General features: G+C 41.6%; 1 protein-coding gene across 2 annotated transcripts in view; it reads right to left on the reverse strand.

Annotated features, from left to right (window-relative positions):
* Window positions 1-2,139: 2,139 nt before the first annotated feature.
* The window catches only part of eif2b3 (eukaryotic translation initiation factor 2B, subunit 3 gamma), a 51,407-nt gene continuing 37,015 nt past the window's right edge, over window positions 2,140-16,531 (reverse strand). For both annotated transcript variants that reach the window (XM_049598637.1, XM_049598636.1), the window contains exons 9-12: window positions 16,010-16,072; window positions 15,699-15,847; window positions 8,882-8,985; window positions 2,140-2,370 (exon numbers count right to left, since the gene is read on the reverse strand). In XM_049598637.1, coding sequence (XP_049454594.1) covers window positions 2,318-2,370; window positions 8,882-8,985; window positions 15,699-15,847; window positions 16,010-16,072 — 369 coding nt within the window. In that variant the 3' untranslated portion in view covers window positions 2,140-2,317. The remainder of the gene's footprint in view (window positions 2,371-8,881; window positions 8,986-15,698; window positions 15,848-16,009; window positions 16,073-16,531) is intronic.

Here is a 16,531-nt window from a genome sequence, read left to right on the forward strand (position 1 = left end):
AAAGACTTTTCTCATAGACTCTCATTTTGAAAAAGGTGCTTGTAAATCAGTGGATGAGAGACATGAGAAATGATTCGCTTCACTATTGGGATTTGATCTGAGCTGCACGATTAAATATTTTATACCCCATTCAAGTTAGTGGAAGGCTAAAGAGGAAGTTAGCTACTCGACTCGTGAAAGTCTTGTTTGCTCTATGGGCCTGATGATGCGGAAGATTTGGATAATTTCATACCCGGGAAGTTGAACTTATTTGGCTTCATGCATGCTGTGGGGAAATAGTGTACATCAACAACACACTCATACATTGATAAACATACTTTGTAGGAAAGTGGGTTGAAAAAGGTTGAATACTACATTTCCAATAAGGCAACTTTAACTCAGGATTTCTGTTAAAATATTTCAGTTTGGGATCCCATCTCAAAATAACCCTTTAGACATCATCAAAGTTATATTCTCTGACTCCAGGAAGTCCCTCCAGAGCAACAGAAGACATTATACAGCTGTTTTACAGACATGGGTAAACTAATCTTGATGTGTAAAATCAATAAGAGTGTCTGCTCTATACACAAAAAGTAAGTGTTTTTCTAAATCATAAATTGCCCCTTTCATGTTCTGTATATGATTTTCAGAGCATTAACACTGCAGCAAAACACTGTTTGCTGTGTAAAGATATAGCGGAGTAACCGGCATCTTGAGACAATGAAGTCATGCTGCCTGTGTGTGTGTGTTGTAATCCAAACTGGCTGGCTGATTGCAGAGGCTTTGCAGTGTGCTCATAGTGCAGTCAACCCTAATGTCAAGATGCTGTTTTTGTGTAAATGCAACGCCCAACCTGTGGTTCCCCCCTGGTAAAGGCCGTTACCTCTGTCAGCATTGTTGCTGTTGTGTAGTGCTGTTTGTGGAGTTAGCACAGTTACCAGCTGCTGGCTCAGGCACCTCCATGTTGAGCACCATGTGAAGACAGCTCATACGTTGTGGATTTCCCATAGAGACCTTTTAAACAGGGTGAAAATGTGTCAGATTTCTGCTTCAACAATCTCTTACGCTGAGCAAAATCCAGCATACTTTAAGAGTTATCAACAAAGTCATACTTTCAACTGTGCTGCAGACTGCGGATGAAACATTTATGAGTTTGTGACTATTATTTATTCTATATCCAGCACTATTATGGTTTTAGTGCAGGATACTGAACATTAATATAAACAATATATGGTATAAATGAACCATACCAAGCCACATCAGTGATATTCATTTTTTACGCAGTAATCATAAAAACATGCCCGTCTAACCAACAGGCTAACAAACACATCTAATGGACAGTAGAGATGGAAGACGAGACATCATAATCTCTCCGTCTCTCTCACACACACAGCTACATCACATAATCAGGCCACAAGAGACAGTCTAAATGACTCCTGCAAGGCCGCAGACACAATAGGAAACAGAGGACAGCAAATGACTGACACACACACACACACACACACACACACACACACATCCCTGTCCTCATCTTCTTCTTTCGTGACTCAGGAACTTCAAACCTGTAATTTAAGAAATGCTCTGCCGAAGGAATGCAATAAATCCTGTGACAGCAAAGGGAGCACAGAGGGAAAGAAAAGGAGAAAAAAGAGCGAAAAGTGTCAGGAGCGAGTCAGCTTCCTCCTCTGCTGTGTTTGTGTGGGTGTGTGTGAGGGTGGGGTGTCGGTGTTAACTGATACAGGATCAAGCTGGGTGGTCCGGGGCCTACACATACACCATTTTTGTGTACAAATAAACTTAACCCCCACGCCATTGTGGTCACCCCTCCCACTGCTCTTTCCTCCATCTCTGGTCTCTACAGCTGCACAGTGTGCACATGAACACCCATGCACATTCAAACGTGTACGGGTCCCCTCCCTCTCTCACAGGGTGAATTGAGTAATTGAGTCCTGCCATTACAGGAGATAAGTAACAGTCTGATAACGACTAGTGTGGCAAAACAACTACAAAGATCTACCTGAAACTGACAGTCAAACTGTTCCCGCTGAACACGACACCTCCATTTTTTCCAGTGTGCAACTTCACATATTTTCTCAAAGCTCTAAGACACTAAAGTTTATTTAAGATTAAAAAAATAAATAAAAACACCAACATGCTGAGTCATGGGTTTCAGCACTTGTCTTTATTTGGACACAATGTACAAAAAAGCCTGTGAGAGGAGAGTGTTGCACCGTCAGGCAGCATCCAGGCTTCTCGTTGGTCAGTCAGCCGATGAATAAGCCGTTGTCTGTGTTGTGATGCTCTCTGATTGGTTAATGAGGGGATGCCACTCTATCCCTTAGATCTCCATCAGCTGGTCCGTTCCAACGATGACCTCGTTGGTCCTCTCAGCTGAGGAAGAGAGAGAAACTTATATATATACTTATTATATAAATATATACAGAAAAGAAAATATTACTTTAAAGTGGGGACATCACAAGAACCGATACTTCTTTAACAATGCGGTGCCAAAATTCTGATGGCACTCGTTTTTTTCCAGCATCTTGGGTCCCAGGGATGCAATACTTCCAGATCAGGGCAGCATATACGCTTATGAGTGTACTTGTTTGCCTTTAAATGATAAAGGAAGAAGAGGAATTCCTACCAGCACAGAACAACATGTGGAGGATAGTGACAAGTGCAGCTGCAGTCATTGAAAAGTGTTTTTTCCTGAGGCTACCATATTTTTTTTTCAATTCTTTGCCATGGGAACACCGCATATTTACCCTATGCTACAAACACCTGTGTGATGAGGCACTGAGCATCTGTTCTGCACTGAGTGCTGCACATGTGGTGTTTTTTCTGGTCACCAAGAATTGAAAAATGTTTAACACTGGGTAAAATACCGCGTTCCTCACTGTCACTTTTTACCAAGCCGTCCAATCACAGTGGAAGAAGGGCAGGACAAACAGCCTACGACAAAGACCAACTGTCACATCTTACATGTACTAGTGCTGAACAAAAACAACAATGGAGGAGAAATATGTTAATATACTGTAAAACCAGTGGTTCCCAACTGGTGGTTCGTGGTCTGAATGTGGGTTGCAGGTCCGTTCTGAATGGAGTTTGTAAAAAAAAAACAACAAAAAAACCCCAACATTTTATTTTGAATACAGTGAATTTCCGGCACAAACTTTAACTCTGAAGTGCTGTTTCCTGCTGTAGAGTGAGTGAATAATGGACAGCAAACTAGCTCGACGACGTGGCCAAATGTAAGTATGATGCTGAATATATTAAACTGCGCGGACCTTGAACTAATGATTGAGGAGAAATCTGGACCCCGTGGCTGAATCATTTGGGAACCACTGCTATAGGCTATTCTGATGTGTTTCCTCACCCACAAAATCACATGATCCCACTCAGACCAGTACTTTGCGTTTGAGGTGGGCCATCAGGGATTGATAATTAAATTTAAATGTGATTTAATTCAAGTGTTTTTATTAAAGGAATGAACTGGAACTAATATCACTACTAAACTTCTGGTATTGTGACACACCTACATCAATGGCAGATAATGTTCTGCTGATTCTTATGCTTATACTGAAATCCACAGTTTCTAGTTGCCAGTGTTTCTGGCAGTTAAGAAATCTGTAAGACCCTTCAGCTTTATAAATCGCTGCAAAAACTCATCAAATATCAAGTGACAGCTCATACAGTGGACAAACATGTTGTGGAGAAGATTATCCTATTGCTACCTTAGCCAACAGGAGATTTAATCATGCCCTACTACTAATAAACACAAGTCCATTTTAGCCATTAGTAGATACTAAAACTGGGCAAAGTTTAAATACAGTGTTTCTTAGAATATATATATGGTCATAAACACAATAAATAAATATAATTTTTCACTATGTACATCTTGACGACATGCGACCGATTACCAGATATGGCCTTGCACTTGTATCTTGAAAAACTTGGCACTTTCAGGCATTAAAAAATGTTACTTGGCAGGTGACTGTCAACTCTTGTCTGAGTTTCCTCAAGTTTTTTTTATTAGTCCTTTGTTCGCAACTTTATTACAGGACTCAGATAACCTGACTTTTTATTCGCAGGTTCGGTGTGTAGGGTCGACAAACTGAAACTACTCCCGTGTGCTAAGCATGCAGGAGAACAACAGTGGCCAAGGCGAAAACACGAATGGCCCTAGAGATCGTGTTTAATTTGTACGTTCTTGGCTACTGCAGAAACAACATGGCAGACACTGTGGGAAGAGAAGCCGCTCCAAATGTAGATATAAACGACTCATTCTAAGGTAATGAAAACATGGGTCTTAGTTTCAGGTGATTAGAAACGAGCGAAAACATAGTTGTGAATATTCTATGAAATTTCTGCCGATAGATGCCCCTAAATCCTGCACACTCAGATGAGATACCCATTAAGTACTTTCTACATATTCATTTTGATGCCATACTGAAATGATTGGACAACAATGGCTGCCAGACAGATATGCAGTTTATAGTTAATGGCTTATAACACGCAAACCCAGTGTATGGTGCTATAATACATTTGAAATCAGTCCCAGAACCTTCAGTGTGGTAAGACTGAGGTCACCCTGACCGCTACCTGAACCTCACAGAAAGAAATAGATGATGCTTGAAAGTGAGTCAGACAGCCTTTTCTCGCTATCACTCTCAACCCAGAGCTAGTTCAGCATGAGGAGAGCTGCCGCTGCTCCTCCCTCCATCCCTCCATCTCCGAGCATCGGTACTGATCCAAAGCAAACGGTGGCAGAGAGTAATGTTCCATTCACACAGGCAGGTTTTAGTGTGAAGGAATCTGCTGCTCAGAACGAGTTTATCCTCTGCCGTGTGGAGGGGGAGGACAAATGGAGCATGGGACGGTAAGGAGAGGGAAGGAGAGGGAAGGAGAGGGAAAGAAACTCAACTGGGGCCTGTTGATTCATCGGTAACTTATATAATGTTTAAATGTATTAAGATTATATATTTACATATTCCTCCTGCTGAGCCAATGATAATACACAGCTCTAACTCTGACCTGAATCAACAAATAAAGGAGAGAAATGAGTCGTATGCTGTAGGCACATATTCTAACCAAATATAGTTGAATAGTTAAATGTAATCACAATGCAAGAACAGTGTGTCACCTTCAAGACATAGCAAGAAGAAAAGGAGAGACAGTGTGTATGTATCTACAATGTATGAATGTTTTAATGCATGTATGTGTGTGTATTTATTGAAGCAGCCAAAGGAGAGGTATGTATCTTTTAAATATTAACACCTGACAGACCTCTATCTGTAACTGTGTGTGTGTGTGTGTGTGTGTGTGTGTGTGTGTGTGTGGCTAACTAGCAGGGTGGTCCATGGCTGCAACAGCTTTAACAGTAGACTGGGTGTGTAATGTCTTTCGCAGCCTATGGTCAGACAGCTAGATCAGTGGCGAGAGACAATCCTGTGCTTTCTTACAATCCAACATTAAGTGAACAGGAGAGCAGGTACATCATTAGAGCAATGTATTATGTAGATGAATCTAATCTGACCCAACCTCGGTTACCTAAGTGATAAACTGGCAGAATGTTGATTCTACTAAAAACTGTTGAGGCAAGTTTTGAAGAGGATTACAGACAAAAAACAGCAATGGAAACTCTTGTCCAGTGTTGGTGTACTGTACAGACACATGACACTGGCCATACCGACGTGATCTCATCCCTACTCGTCTCATATTGGTGAAGATTCTCAGTCACGCAGGTCATGGTAATGTTAAGTGCTATATCGTAGGCAACTGGACTTGCAAATGGTTTCTTCTTCTTCAAAACCGGAGAAGCCTCTTGGATGAGAGGCGAAACGTCTTCAAGAAACTCAAGCAAGTCCAGTTGCCTACGATATAGCACTTAAGAATCCCTATTTGTCATATTTTGCGGTTTGGGCAGAAGATACGTGTTACTAAAATGTTTTTAGGGGCAGCAATTTTGTGTTGTATCTCGGTGCAGAGGGGGGCGGTGGTAAGAGGACATTCGTGGTTAAGTTTAGGCAATGAAACTACTTGGTCATGGTTAGAAAAAGATTGCAGATATCACGACAAAACACTCAGCTTGAGTGGCACAAAAGCTGCAACCAATATTGATGTTTGTTGGTTTCGAACACTGGTCTCCTGGAACAAAGTCCGATGTTTGTTGGACTCATACACCTCCTCTCCCAACCTGAGTCGACTTTCACGCTCTTTCAACTTCGTCCGTTGTTTTGAGCGTCTAAAGCCACTTTCCCACAGCACAAAGAACCACAACACCCGCTAACATCTGGCTTATTTATTGAATGGGAGAGGTTACAGTCGACATTCACTCCCGGTTCAAATGACTCTGCAGTAGAGCTTAGATTCTCTGCCCAAGCCCAAACCCGACCCGGGTCAGGCCGTAAGGAAAGCACGTAAGGAAATTACCCTTGGAACCAACTACTTATCACACCTGGGGGGGCTTGACTGTGCCATTAGCTGCACACGTGAGTTGTCGACGGTGACAACTTGTGTGTTGGCTTCGTCCAGTGTACCAAGTGTGGCACGATGCTGGTATATGACGGCAAAAAGACGGGGACCTCGACAGTTAAGAGGCACATGACGAAGGCTTGCCATGGAAAGAAAGAAAGACTAGAGTCAGCCTTCAATGTCCACGTTCGTCTCCTTAAAAAAAATGTAAAAATGTCGGGCGTAGACCGGGCTCAGGCTCGTAATTACAGTTAAAGGGACGGGCTGAGGTGGGGTCAGGTTGGATTTTTTTGGGCCCGATTAAAGCTCTACTTTGCAATAGTCACGAGTATTTATCTGCTTAAGCTCCAATTGGCAGTGATATAAATGTGACACCCAGGTGGATGCGATCATTTCAGCCCCTTAGCTGGTGAGATGCAATGACAGGCGTCACAAAATAATCTCTGTTTCCTTCTAAGCAGCGCTCGAACATCTTTCCATATGAGTCTGCACCGAGTTTGAGAGACTTAAATAAGAGATAAAAAAGAAGTAACCGACGTAATGTTTTCAGTGGGCACCAGGCTGCTTTCTACTGTTTACTAGCCTGTTTTCTGGCCTGTTGGTGATGTCGAACGTGAAATAAAAAAACCCCACACATGCACAGAAAGGCATACTTGTCTGCTGCAGAGCCATTTTCACGGCTTTGGTCTACCGGCAATGGGAAAGCTCTCCATCTCCTATTTTTAGCTTTAGTTATCCCATGTTAACCCGCATACACGCACTCATTCTGTTAGAAAAAGGATATAATAATGGCAAAGATGGGTTTACACCGAAGTTGGTGGAAAGCCCGGTGTGTCCTACATAGACGCCAACAGTGCCTACGGCGTCACCATAATGACTACAGGGGCCACGCCCAAGCAGTGTATTTTAGCCCAGGGGAGTAAAACCAGGCTGGCCATACAGGCTCGCCTGTGATCCAAGATTATAAAAAAAAAGAGGAAAAAATCTTTCAGGTTTGTTTTTACTTCCCTCTTACTCTGTACAGGATGAAATGGAGTTTGATATCCACCACATGTGTCCGCATTTGCCAAAAAGTTAATGTGCCAAATTTCTATAATTATGAACAACTCGGTGATTCAGGAAACTGCGTGGTTATATCTACTCTTTAGGCCTGGAAGAGGGGTCGTTCTTCTGTTGCTCTTTCTGGGGTTTCTTCCCCGTTTTGTTTCCTGAATCCACATTGAGAATAAGAGACTGCTGTATGTTGTACATACTGTGAAGCCCTCTGAGGAAACACTTGCGGTTTGGGGTTATTTGAATAATAAATTTCACTTGGCTATATACAGTAGATCCTTTTTAAAATGTCTATTAAAATGGCATTCAATGAAACAATAATCAAAGAAAAAATCTACAATGAAAACAACAGTGTGTGAGAGCAACATCTCCATGTGACACCAACAGTAATAGAGATATTCTGTCCATCACAGACACAGTTTGGAACTTTGCAATTGTGCGACTGAACTTTGGCTATACAGTGTATGCAAAACAATTATGCAACCAGGAGTCCAAGTTTCCAGTGTTCAATAACATAATGTTAGCAGCTCATTGCTGGCCAGTGGGAAAAGATTTGCCAAAAAAAAAAAAAAAAAAAAAAAGCTAAAGCGGAGATTGGTTTTGATGCAGCGATCGTTCATTGGATGCTCCAAAAGTCTCAAACATTTTTTAAAGCGAGTTTAGCTCAACTTCACACTGTTGTTACTTAGAGCACCCTGTTGTTCACTCAATTAGGCTGCTCAGTCTGGAAGCCGAGCGCGTTCTCTCTTTCTCTATATGTGCGTGTGTGTGTGTGAGTGTTGGATGTGGCTGGAGGCTGCTGCTGTTGAATTCCGGGTGGTCCTGTTCTGGCCCTGCTCTCTAACCTCTCCATCAATGTGACACACACACACACACACACATGCGCACGCACACACACAGACACACAAACAGCTAGCTTCGGGGACAAGAGGATTAAGGAAATAAAAAAAAAAAAATCTCTGACAAATCTCTCTATCACACAGACTTCAGAATTAAGAAACTTTCCTAGTTGGCTTCAACACTTGGCACTTACACACAGATACCACACACATACATTAACACCTTAACTGAGTCAGCCAAGGAGAAGTGCCAGGGGCTTTAACAGATAGCGTTTATTTGTTACGTTTTTGTCCTGAATGGTGTGATAATGGAAGGTGTTACTTTGTTTATTCTGTACTTTCCTTCAGTATCCAGTGGATTTTATTTGTGTTTATTTGGCACATTCAAATGCCTAAAATGTACTTTAAGCTTCCCTGGGTAATGAAACGAGAGAGGTTGTTGAGCAAGGCATCGTGTGCTGGCAATTACTGTGAGGAGAAATTAGCTGAATTAAATATTTTGGCCGTTGTTTTGTGCGTGCATTCATGCTCCTCACCCTCTGGTTCGATCCGTTGTCCGTTCCCCACCAGGCAGTATTTGAGGTCTGCTCCTCGGCCGATGACAGCATTGCTGCAGATCACGCTGCCCTGGATATTACACCTGGAAACAGCACACACAAATTACATTAATCGTGTTCCTCCGATAGACCACCAACAGAGGTGCAAAGAAGTCATTGTTTTTGCCAGTCACTAATCTTTGCACACAAGTTGCAAGTCCAAAGTCCTTAACTTAATTTTTGAGTTCCAATCAAGTCAAAATCTGCTCATCCCCAAATACAATGCCATTTTAACACCAGAGTAAAAATATATTAACTTCACAAAAATCACCAATGCTTTTTAAAATGATTATCTGTTTGTTCAAACAAGTTTGTCAAAATAAGTGTGACTGCAACTAGTCATGAAAAAGTATACCGACATTGCACTTTTATAGCATATAGCCCTATCAATGTGTGAATGATGTGTGTATTTTACTGTATTCTATTTTATGATGTTAAGTTTCTGAGTACTATGAAAAGCGACCTATAAATAAAATTTATTATCATTATTATTATTGCTATTAATAATAATAATGATAATCACAACAGCACTAAGTTTCTTTCTGTCCTATTTCTAAGACACTTTCTGTAAACCTTTTCGCCTTTTAAAATGATATTGTATGTTGTTGCATGTTTTGTGTCTTAATGAAATAAAAAGATTCATGTCAAGCTTTTTAAATAAAGTTGTTCTTTTGCCTTGGGGGAAGGTATTGAGTATTTTCAGGTGAAAAGGCTTGAGATCTAGTCACAAGTTCAGGTCGAGTTCCAAATCTTTTTTTGATTTTGTCAAGTATTTATTAAAGTGTGAACCAAGTCAAACTCAAGTCAGGACTAGCCGTGGGGTCCCAACATAAACCTGAGGGGTCACAAGATAATAAAAGGGAATAGAAAGAAAAAAGAATCCATCACATGCTTATAAAGTTTATTTTTTGCAACTTTTTCCTCCCTGTGGAATCGTTAATACCTCTTTAGGACTTCAAATTAAACACTCTGAGAGGGGAAAATCACTCACTGGTGGAGATGCTCATAACTCACTTCCACATTAAGGCCATAAGCAGTGATGTGAGGTCACAAGAAGATATTGCTTATTTTAAGGCATCAGAAGTCAAAAGGATTGGGAACTGCTGTTCTAAAGGCTATATTATATACTGTATACACTTACATGCACGACTGCCAAAGGTATCGATACCTTGATGCTTTTACGATACGTTTAAAACCATTCGACCGCTGTTAATTACACATTCAAAAATACTGAAAGTAGTTTAAAAAAAAAAACAAAAACAATTTAGAGTCTGATTTTCAACCCAAGTCTGCACAGATGAACCAATGGGGAAGACAATCAACTGGTTCTGAACCTGTGGCTTTTACAGCTTTCTCTCTGACTAGAGGCAGAGCCACAAGCAAAAGAAAAAATAATCCTATTTTGTGTGCTTAACAGCATAACATTTTTAATTTTTATTAAAAGATAAATGTAACAAGGCTAAAACATATCAGTGAGAAGTTTTCTGTTCATGCTCAGAATAACTGTAGTAAATGATAACAATACAAAAGAGCAAGAAAGCGCAGCTTTGTGTAACTGTGGATCAATACTGCGGAAAATGAGAATTGAAAGTTTATAAGTTTAATTTTAAGTTTATTCACTTTATTAATCCCACTGAGGGGAAATTCAATGTTTTTCACTCTTGCTTGTCAATTACACACAGGTCTGAAAGACACACACATGCACAAACAGGACCTATGCAGAGAGGACCTATGGAGAGATGTCAGAGTGAGGGGGCTGCCCTTTGGTCAGGCGCCCCAAGCGGTTGGGGGGTTCGGTGCCTTGCTCAAGGGCACCTCGGCAGTGCCCAGGAGGTGAACTGGCACCTCTCCAGCCACCAGTCCATGCTCCATATTTTGGTCCAGACGGGGACTCGAACAGGCGACCCTCTGGTTCCCAACCCAAGTCCCTATGGACTGAGCTACTGCCTCCCCATTTCAAATATTCAGAATTGATATATCAGTATCGAAGTTTAAAACTCTAGATTGTGATAATATTACTCACATGCCAGTTTATTAGGTACACCTAGCTAAAACAATAATACAGTCTAGAAGCACAGTCAAACATGAGTGGCCGTTGCCTGCCGAGGCGATATTCGTGCTGAATGTGGATAGTGCCTGATGTGATGGAAATGGAAAGCTAGCTTAGTAGCTAATGTTCGTTAGCTTGCTAATAAGACAAAGTATGATGTAATTGGTACAGATTCCATTTTCATATGTTCCATGCTTGTCTCCCAGCTGACTGCCAGTCAGGGAGCATCTCTCATGTGGGGCAATTTGTATTTTCCATGGCCAGTATCATACAATATCAGCTGGTTAGACATGACAGCAATCAATGTCTTCTCCACACATACTACTGTGCTATTGGTTGAGGTTGCAACTAAAAGTTCATCAAAGTTCACTTCACACAACGCAAAGATGCAAATTTGCTTTGCCCCCCGAAGCCAAAGTTTTATTCATCCCTTTGCTTGCACTGAATGGAAGGTGATAGGAGTAGAATATTTGCCTTTGTTAATTTCGCTCATCTGTGACTGTACCCTCACACAACAGATTTGTAATAAACCAATCCTTGATTAAGGTTTAATGTTCAGTGTTTGTTTAAACTTTATGGTACAAGTTAAAAAAAATTAACAGATTAATCAATAATGAAACCTTCATAACCACTCAACAATATCTGTGAACCTTGACTTACTTCATACGGGCCTGAAAGTGGTGAACCAGTGACTCATTTCTGGTACCAACTGATAGTTTACAAACTCTCGAGTAATTAAAGATTAATATTTTGCTGGGATAAGTTTGGTGGTGTTAAAACAGAATTTTCCGACTCTGCTATTTGCTCTCTGGGCCCACGGAGGTTCAAACATGTTTATGGTTCAACTTCTGTTTTCTCCCTCATACCTTATGTACACACGCACACCAGGGCACGCAAACACAGTTAGGAATATTCATACTGGGAGCTGCCCAGTACAGCTACACCCTTCCACTGTTGGCTGTCAAGCATCTCCACTCGCACAGCTGAGGAGCGAGTGCCATACTGGAGGTCAAAGTGACAGTAGGAACATTCAGGAATCCTCCCACCTGCTCCGAAGACTCAAACACATCCAATCAACTGAACTTAATGACGTGAAATTAGCATTTATATTAAAGAACAACAGCCGCCAGCGCTGTGTGCACATGTGTGTGTGTGTTCAGACATTGTTGGCCTCACGCTACAGTCCCACCTGAGCTGGCAGTGCCAACCCACCGTGCATGCTCACATTCAGCCAAACCATCACCATAAAATTCTTGGAGGGGAGACACAGACAGTCTTGTGTGTCCTGTGTCGGCTAACCGTAGAGGGCGTGTATGTGTGAGTGTGTGGGTTAGAGAATGTGTGCTTCAGTAGCTTGGGGAGCCCGGTGGAGAACACATGTTGGTCTTGCCCAGTCAGTGACGCACACACACTTGGCCCTCCGCACCTCACACACAGACAGGTTTGTATTGGCCCATTCTATTCAGGTGGTTAGGCCTGGAGGGAGAGGGAAAAAGGAGTGTGTGGATGTGTGTGTGAGTGACTACCTAGGAGGTGGTGGTGGTGGTGGTAGTTGGTGATGGGAGATTACAAGATTCAGAGTTTTGTAACATTAGAGAGAGAGGGAGAGAGAGACCACCAAAGAAGCTTCGGAGCTGAAACACCACTAATTACTAACACCAGGGCTCCTCCTTGCCATGACACCCCCCCCCTCCTCCCCCATTCCTCCCTCACACACACACACACACACACACACACACACACCAACCCCCACCTCCTGTGCCAACCCCCCTGTAAAGTTGACCCTTACTATCCCCCTTCCCAAACACGCAGTGCTTTGTCAACAAGTTCTGGTCAGCTCCAAACAAAGAAACCAGAAATGCGAGGGGTTTCTGCGACATGGCCGGGGTCTGCTAATCCCCTCACACTGGCTCTTTCTTTCCTTCTTTCTCCTTCCTTCTTATGTCCTCAAAAAAAAAAAGAAGAAAAAGAAAAGAAAAGAAAGAATTGCAATTTCTTTCTTGCGGGGCTGGCTTGCTTTCCCCTCGCTTCTTTCTTCTCTTCTCCCGTCTCTCTCGTTCTTTCATGCCTTTGTGCGTGCACCTACATGGGCATGATGAGGGTCCCCATGCTGGCTGGCTGGGGTCCCTGAAAGGCTTAAGAAGAGGTGGAAAGAGACAGAAAGAGCGAGAGAGAGGAGAGAGATGGCGTTGAGGCCTTGATGGAGAGAAAAGAGAGGGAGGAGTAAGAAATTGAGATAAAAGAAAAGGAGCCAGTGAATGAGTGCATTAAAATCCAGACTTGAGGCCAAGATGAGTCTCCTTCCACTGGGGTTCCTGGCTAAGAGACTGAGCAGATCAATCTACATGCTAATTCTACAGTGGCTGCTGGTGCTCTCTGTACGAGTCTTCTTTTGTTGCAACAAAGCCGTCAATTTTGACCACTTTACTTGCTACATTTGACAATCATGATGTGCAATAAGATAAGATAGGACTTCATTTAGACTGAGGGAAATAATGTGGCGGATCATGATGCATCAATATAAAGAATGGGGCTTTTTGCCCCCGAGCAAAATCATGATGTTGCAAATCTGCTACATCCTGCATGGTCTTCAAAAGTTTCCTCATCAAATTTGGAATTGAAAATCCCTCCTGGTTCACTTGAGGTGATATTTCAGTTGAAGAGAAGTTGCACTGACGTAAATAGCTTGTTTTACACTGCCGATTCCAACGAGGAAAAGCAGCACATTTGTTCAATTTTTAGCACATTCTTTGGTTGTTTAGTAATTTCTGTTTTCTGTTGGATATTATGTCTAACAACCATCTTAATTAGCCAATAAATAAATAACTTATTCAAATTATAACAATATAACTTGGAAAAGGAAAACAAATCTTTAGATTTATGAAGATGAAATCAACAAATGCGGAGTATTCCCTGAAACCTCCCTAACCCTGCTGGTGAGTCAGGCTTTGTAAACTCACGCTGTGCAGCCAAACTTTCTTCAAAGCCTTTCTTCAGAATATTATTTCCAATGTCAAGGACACAATGTTTTGCAGGATATCGAATATGTTGGGTTGAATTTTGGTAAATGATGTAGAGGACACCTACAACATTTCCAGTTGATGGAATTTTGCAGCCATAAAATGAATATTGAATACTGCATATTTAGCTGTAAATATCATCCAACCTAAAAGGGATGGTCACCCCAGAATCAAAAGCAGAAATGTTTCCTCTCACCTGTCGTGCTATTTATCAATCTAGATTGTTGGAGATGCCAAAAAAATACATTTGAAAAACTCAACAGCAATGTCTCTTTCCAGAAATCGTGACCCGCTTACTCAGGATAATCCACAGGCCTTGTTGTGAGCAGTTTCAGGTAGGAATTATTTTCTTTCTATTAAACTACATCTAATAACTGTATCACTGCACAGAAGGAAGCGTGCACCTACTGCTAGCTCACCTGGCACCACTGAGCTAACCAATGTTCAAGCTCAGCCAAGGAAGACCGCAATAATGTTTGCATTTTGCGCTGTCACAAGCATGAGCCTTATATCCATGAGTAGATACACACCTCTACGTGGTGATACAGCTGGTGGTAGAAGAAGTAGTAGTTCAGTAGAAAGAAAATAGTTCCTGTGGATTATCTTGAGTAACTGGGTCATGATTTCTGGAGAGAAACATTGCTGTTGAGTTTTACAAATGTTATATTTTTGGCGCTTTGAGCACCACAAGCAGAGTGCCATATAGTTTTATTATATTTGAGAGAAGGCAGACATCTCTACGGCCGATATTGCCAACACTCGGCAACTCACATCAAAACAATCTACTGATAAACAGCACTTCAGGTAAGAGGAAAGATATGTATTTTTGGGGGTGAACTGTCCCTTTAAAGCTAATAAAAATGACTAAATAGATTATCAAACTGGATATCGATACGTTATCTGGCATTTGATCAGCTGTTATTGATGAAACTGATCAGTTAATCATGTCAGTGCTGCTTACTTCCTAAGAGAAATTACCAATGAGCTCAGACGTTTGCCGTCTGCAAAACACCTTTCAAGCCCCCCCAGTGTTCCACAAATTCCATAACCAGTGGGAATCTTGGTGTAGGCGAGTAAATTAGCGGCTAAATAAAATATATGAATGTTGTGTGTTTCAGTTCAGTAGCTTTGTGTTTGTTTGGAACTGGTCTCTGGCTGGTTGCACACCAATAGATGCATTGTTAACTCAGCGCTCCCTGTTTGACCCCATAGAGCTCAGAAAACAAAACCTGTTACAACTCCCATCAACGGACACACACATCCACAAGTATCTGCCTCACACACACACACACACACACATAGGAGTACCTAGAAAATTCAGTGGAAAGACACCCAGTGAATGAAGGCACACCGCTGCTTTCACATGTGAAACCCACACAGTGTTAACAGATGAAGGGAAAGACGTTTAGTGGTTTTGGGGATGATGCAAGGACAAGTTTTTCCTGGCAATAAAAGACAGCTCATCTTATTTTGAAATCTCTGTTTACTAAATTCCACGGCTTTGTCACACACAGTGTGCATGTACCGACTGAGCTCCTAACAAAAGCCGACGAGAGGATTAGAACTTTAATTCATAAACATGCCTCGAAGGTTTTAGACGAAATTTAATTGTACGCCAAAGCACTTCAAAGTCCATGTTATCAACAAGTGTGTGCATGTGTGTGTGTACAGATGTGTGTGTTCTCACCCCTCCTCGATGGTAACCCCGTGCATTATGATAGAGTTGGTGACTTTGACCTTCTCTTTTACAGTGGTGGAGTTTCCGATGGTGGACCTCTTTATGGAAGTCTTATCTGCTACCTGGCACAGTGCTCCAATGATACTGTCTGATCCCATCTAATGGGGAGAGCAAACACACACACACACACACACACACAAACGGTAATGTTACTCAGACAGAAATACATCCAAAGGCTTTTCCAATTAAGATCAAGCTCATATTAGACTATGAGAGAGATAAAAGAGACTATAGTGGTAGTTCTGCTATATTATGTTTACCTGACATCTCTCAGAAATGACAGCAGACGAGTGGACTGCTGGCTCCTCAACCAGCTTTGGGGCCTAATAGAGAGAACTCAGTTAGACATGAAATTAAAATATTAGAAAGATTGTCTAATAAGTTTGATGATTCCTGTGGAGGAACTGAGTCACTGGGCGAAGTATGTAACATTCAAATAAGAATGAAATTCTGCTTTTAAAATGGCAAAACACAAGAATGAGAGGGTTCAAAAGATGCGGAAGAGACAATACTATTATCAGTTATTTTCTCCATGAATCAATTAGTCCATAAATTTTAAAGGCTGAGAAAAAATGACATTCAAAACAGAGCTTTGATTCATTGTAAGAACCTGATTTGACCCGACCCACTGCGTTCAGGCAGGGCTGTAATTTCTCAACATTCCCCTGGGCTTGAATCTGGTTACGTTCTTGCCAATTTGCTTGCGTTAGAGTGTTTGACTTTGATATGAATTAAAGAATGCTTGTGTTTCATTTTCACTATGCTGTGGCTCAGGTGGTAAA

Source organism: Epinephelus fuscoguttatus, linkage group LG15 (assembly GCF_011397635.1).
Source record: "Epinephelus fuscoguttatus linkage group LG15, E.fuscoguttatus.final_Chr_v1".
In the NCBI taxonomy this organism is placed as follows: Eukaryota; Metazoa; Chordata; class Actinopteri; order Perciformes; family Serranidae; genus Epinephelus; species Epinephelus fuscoguttatus.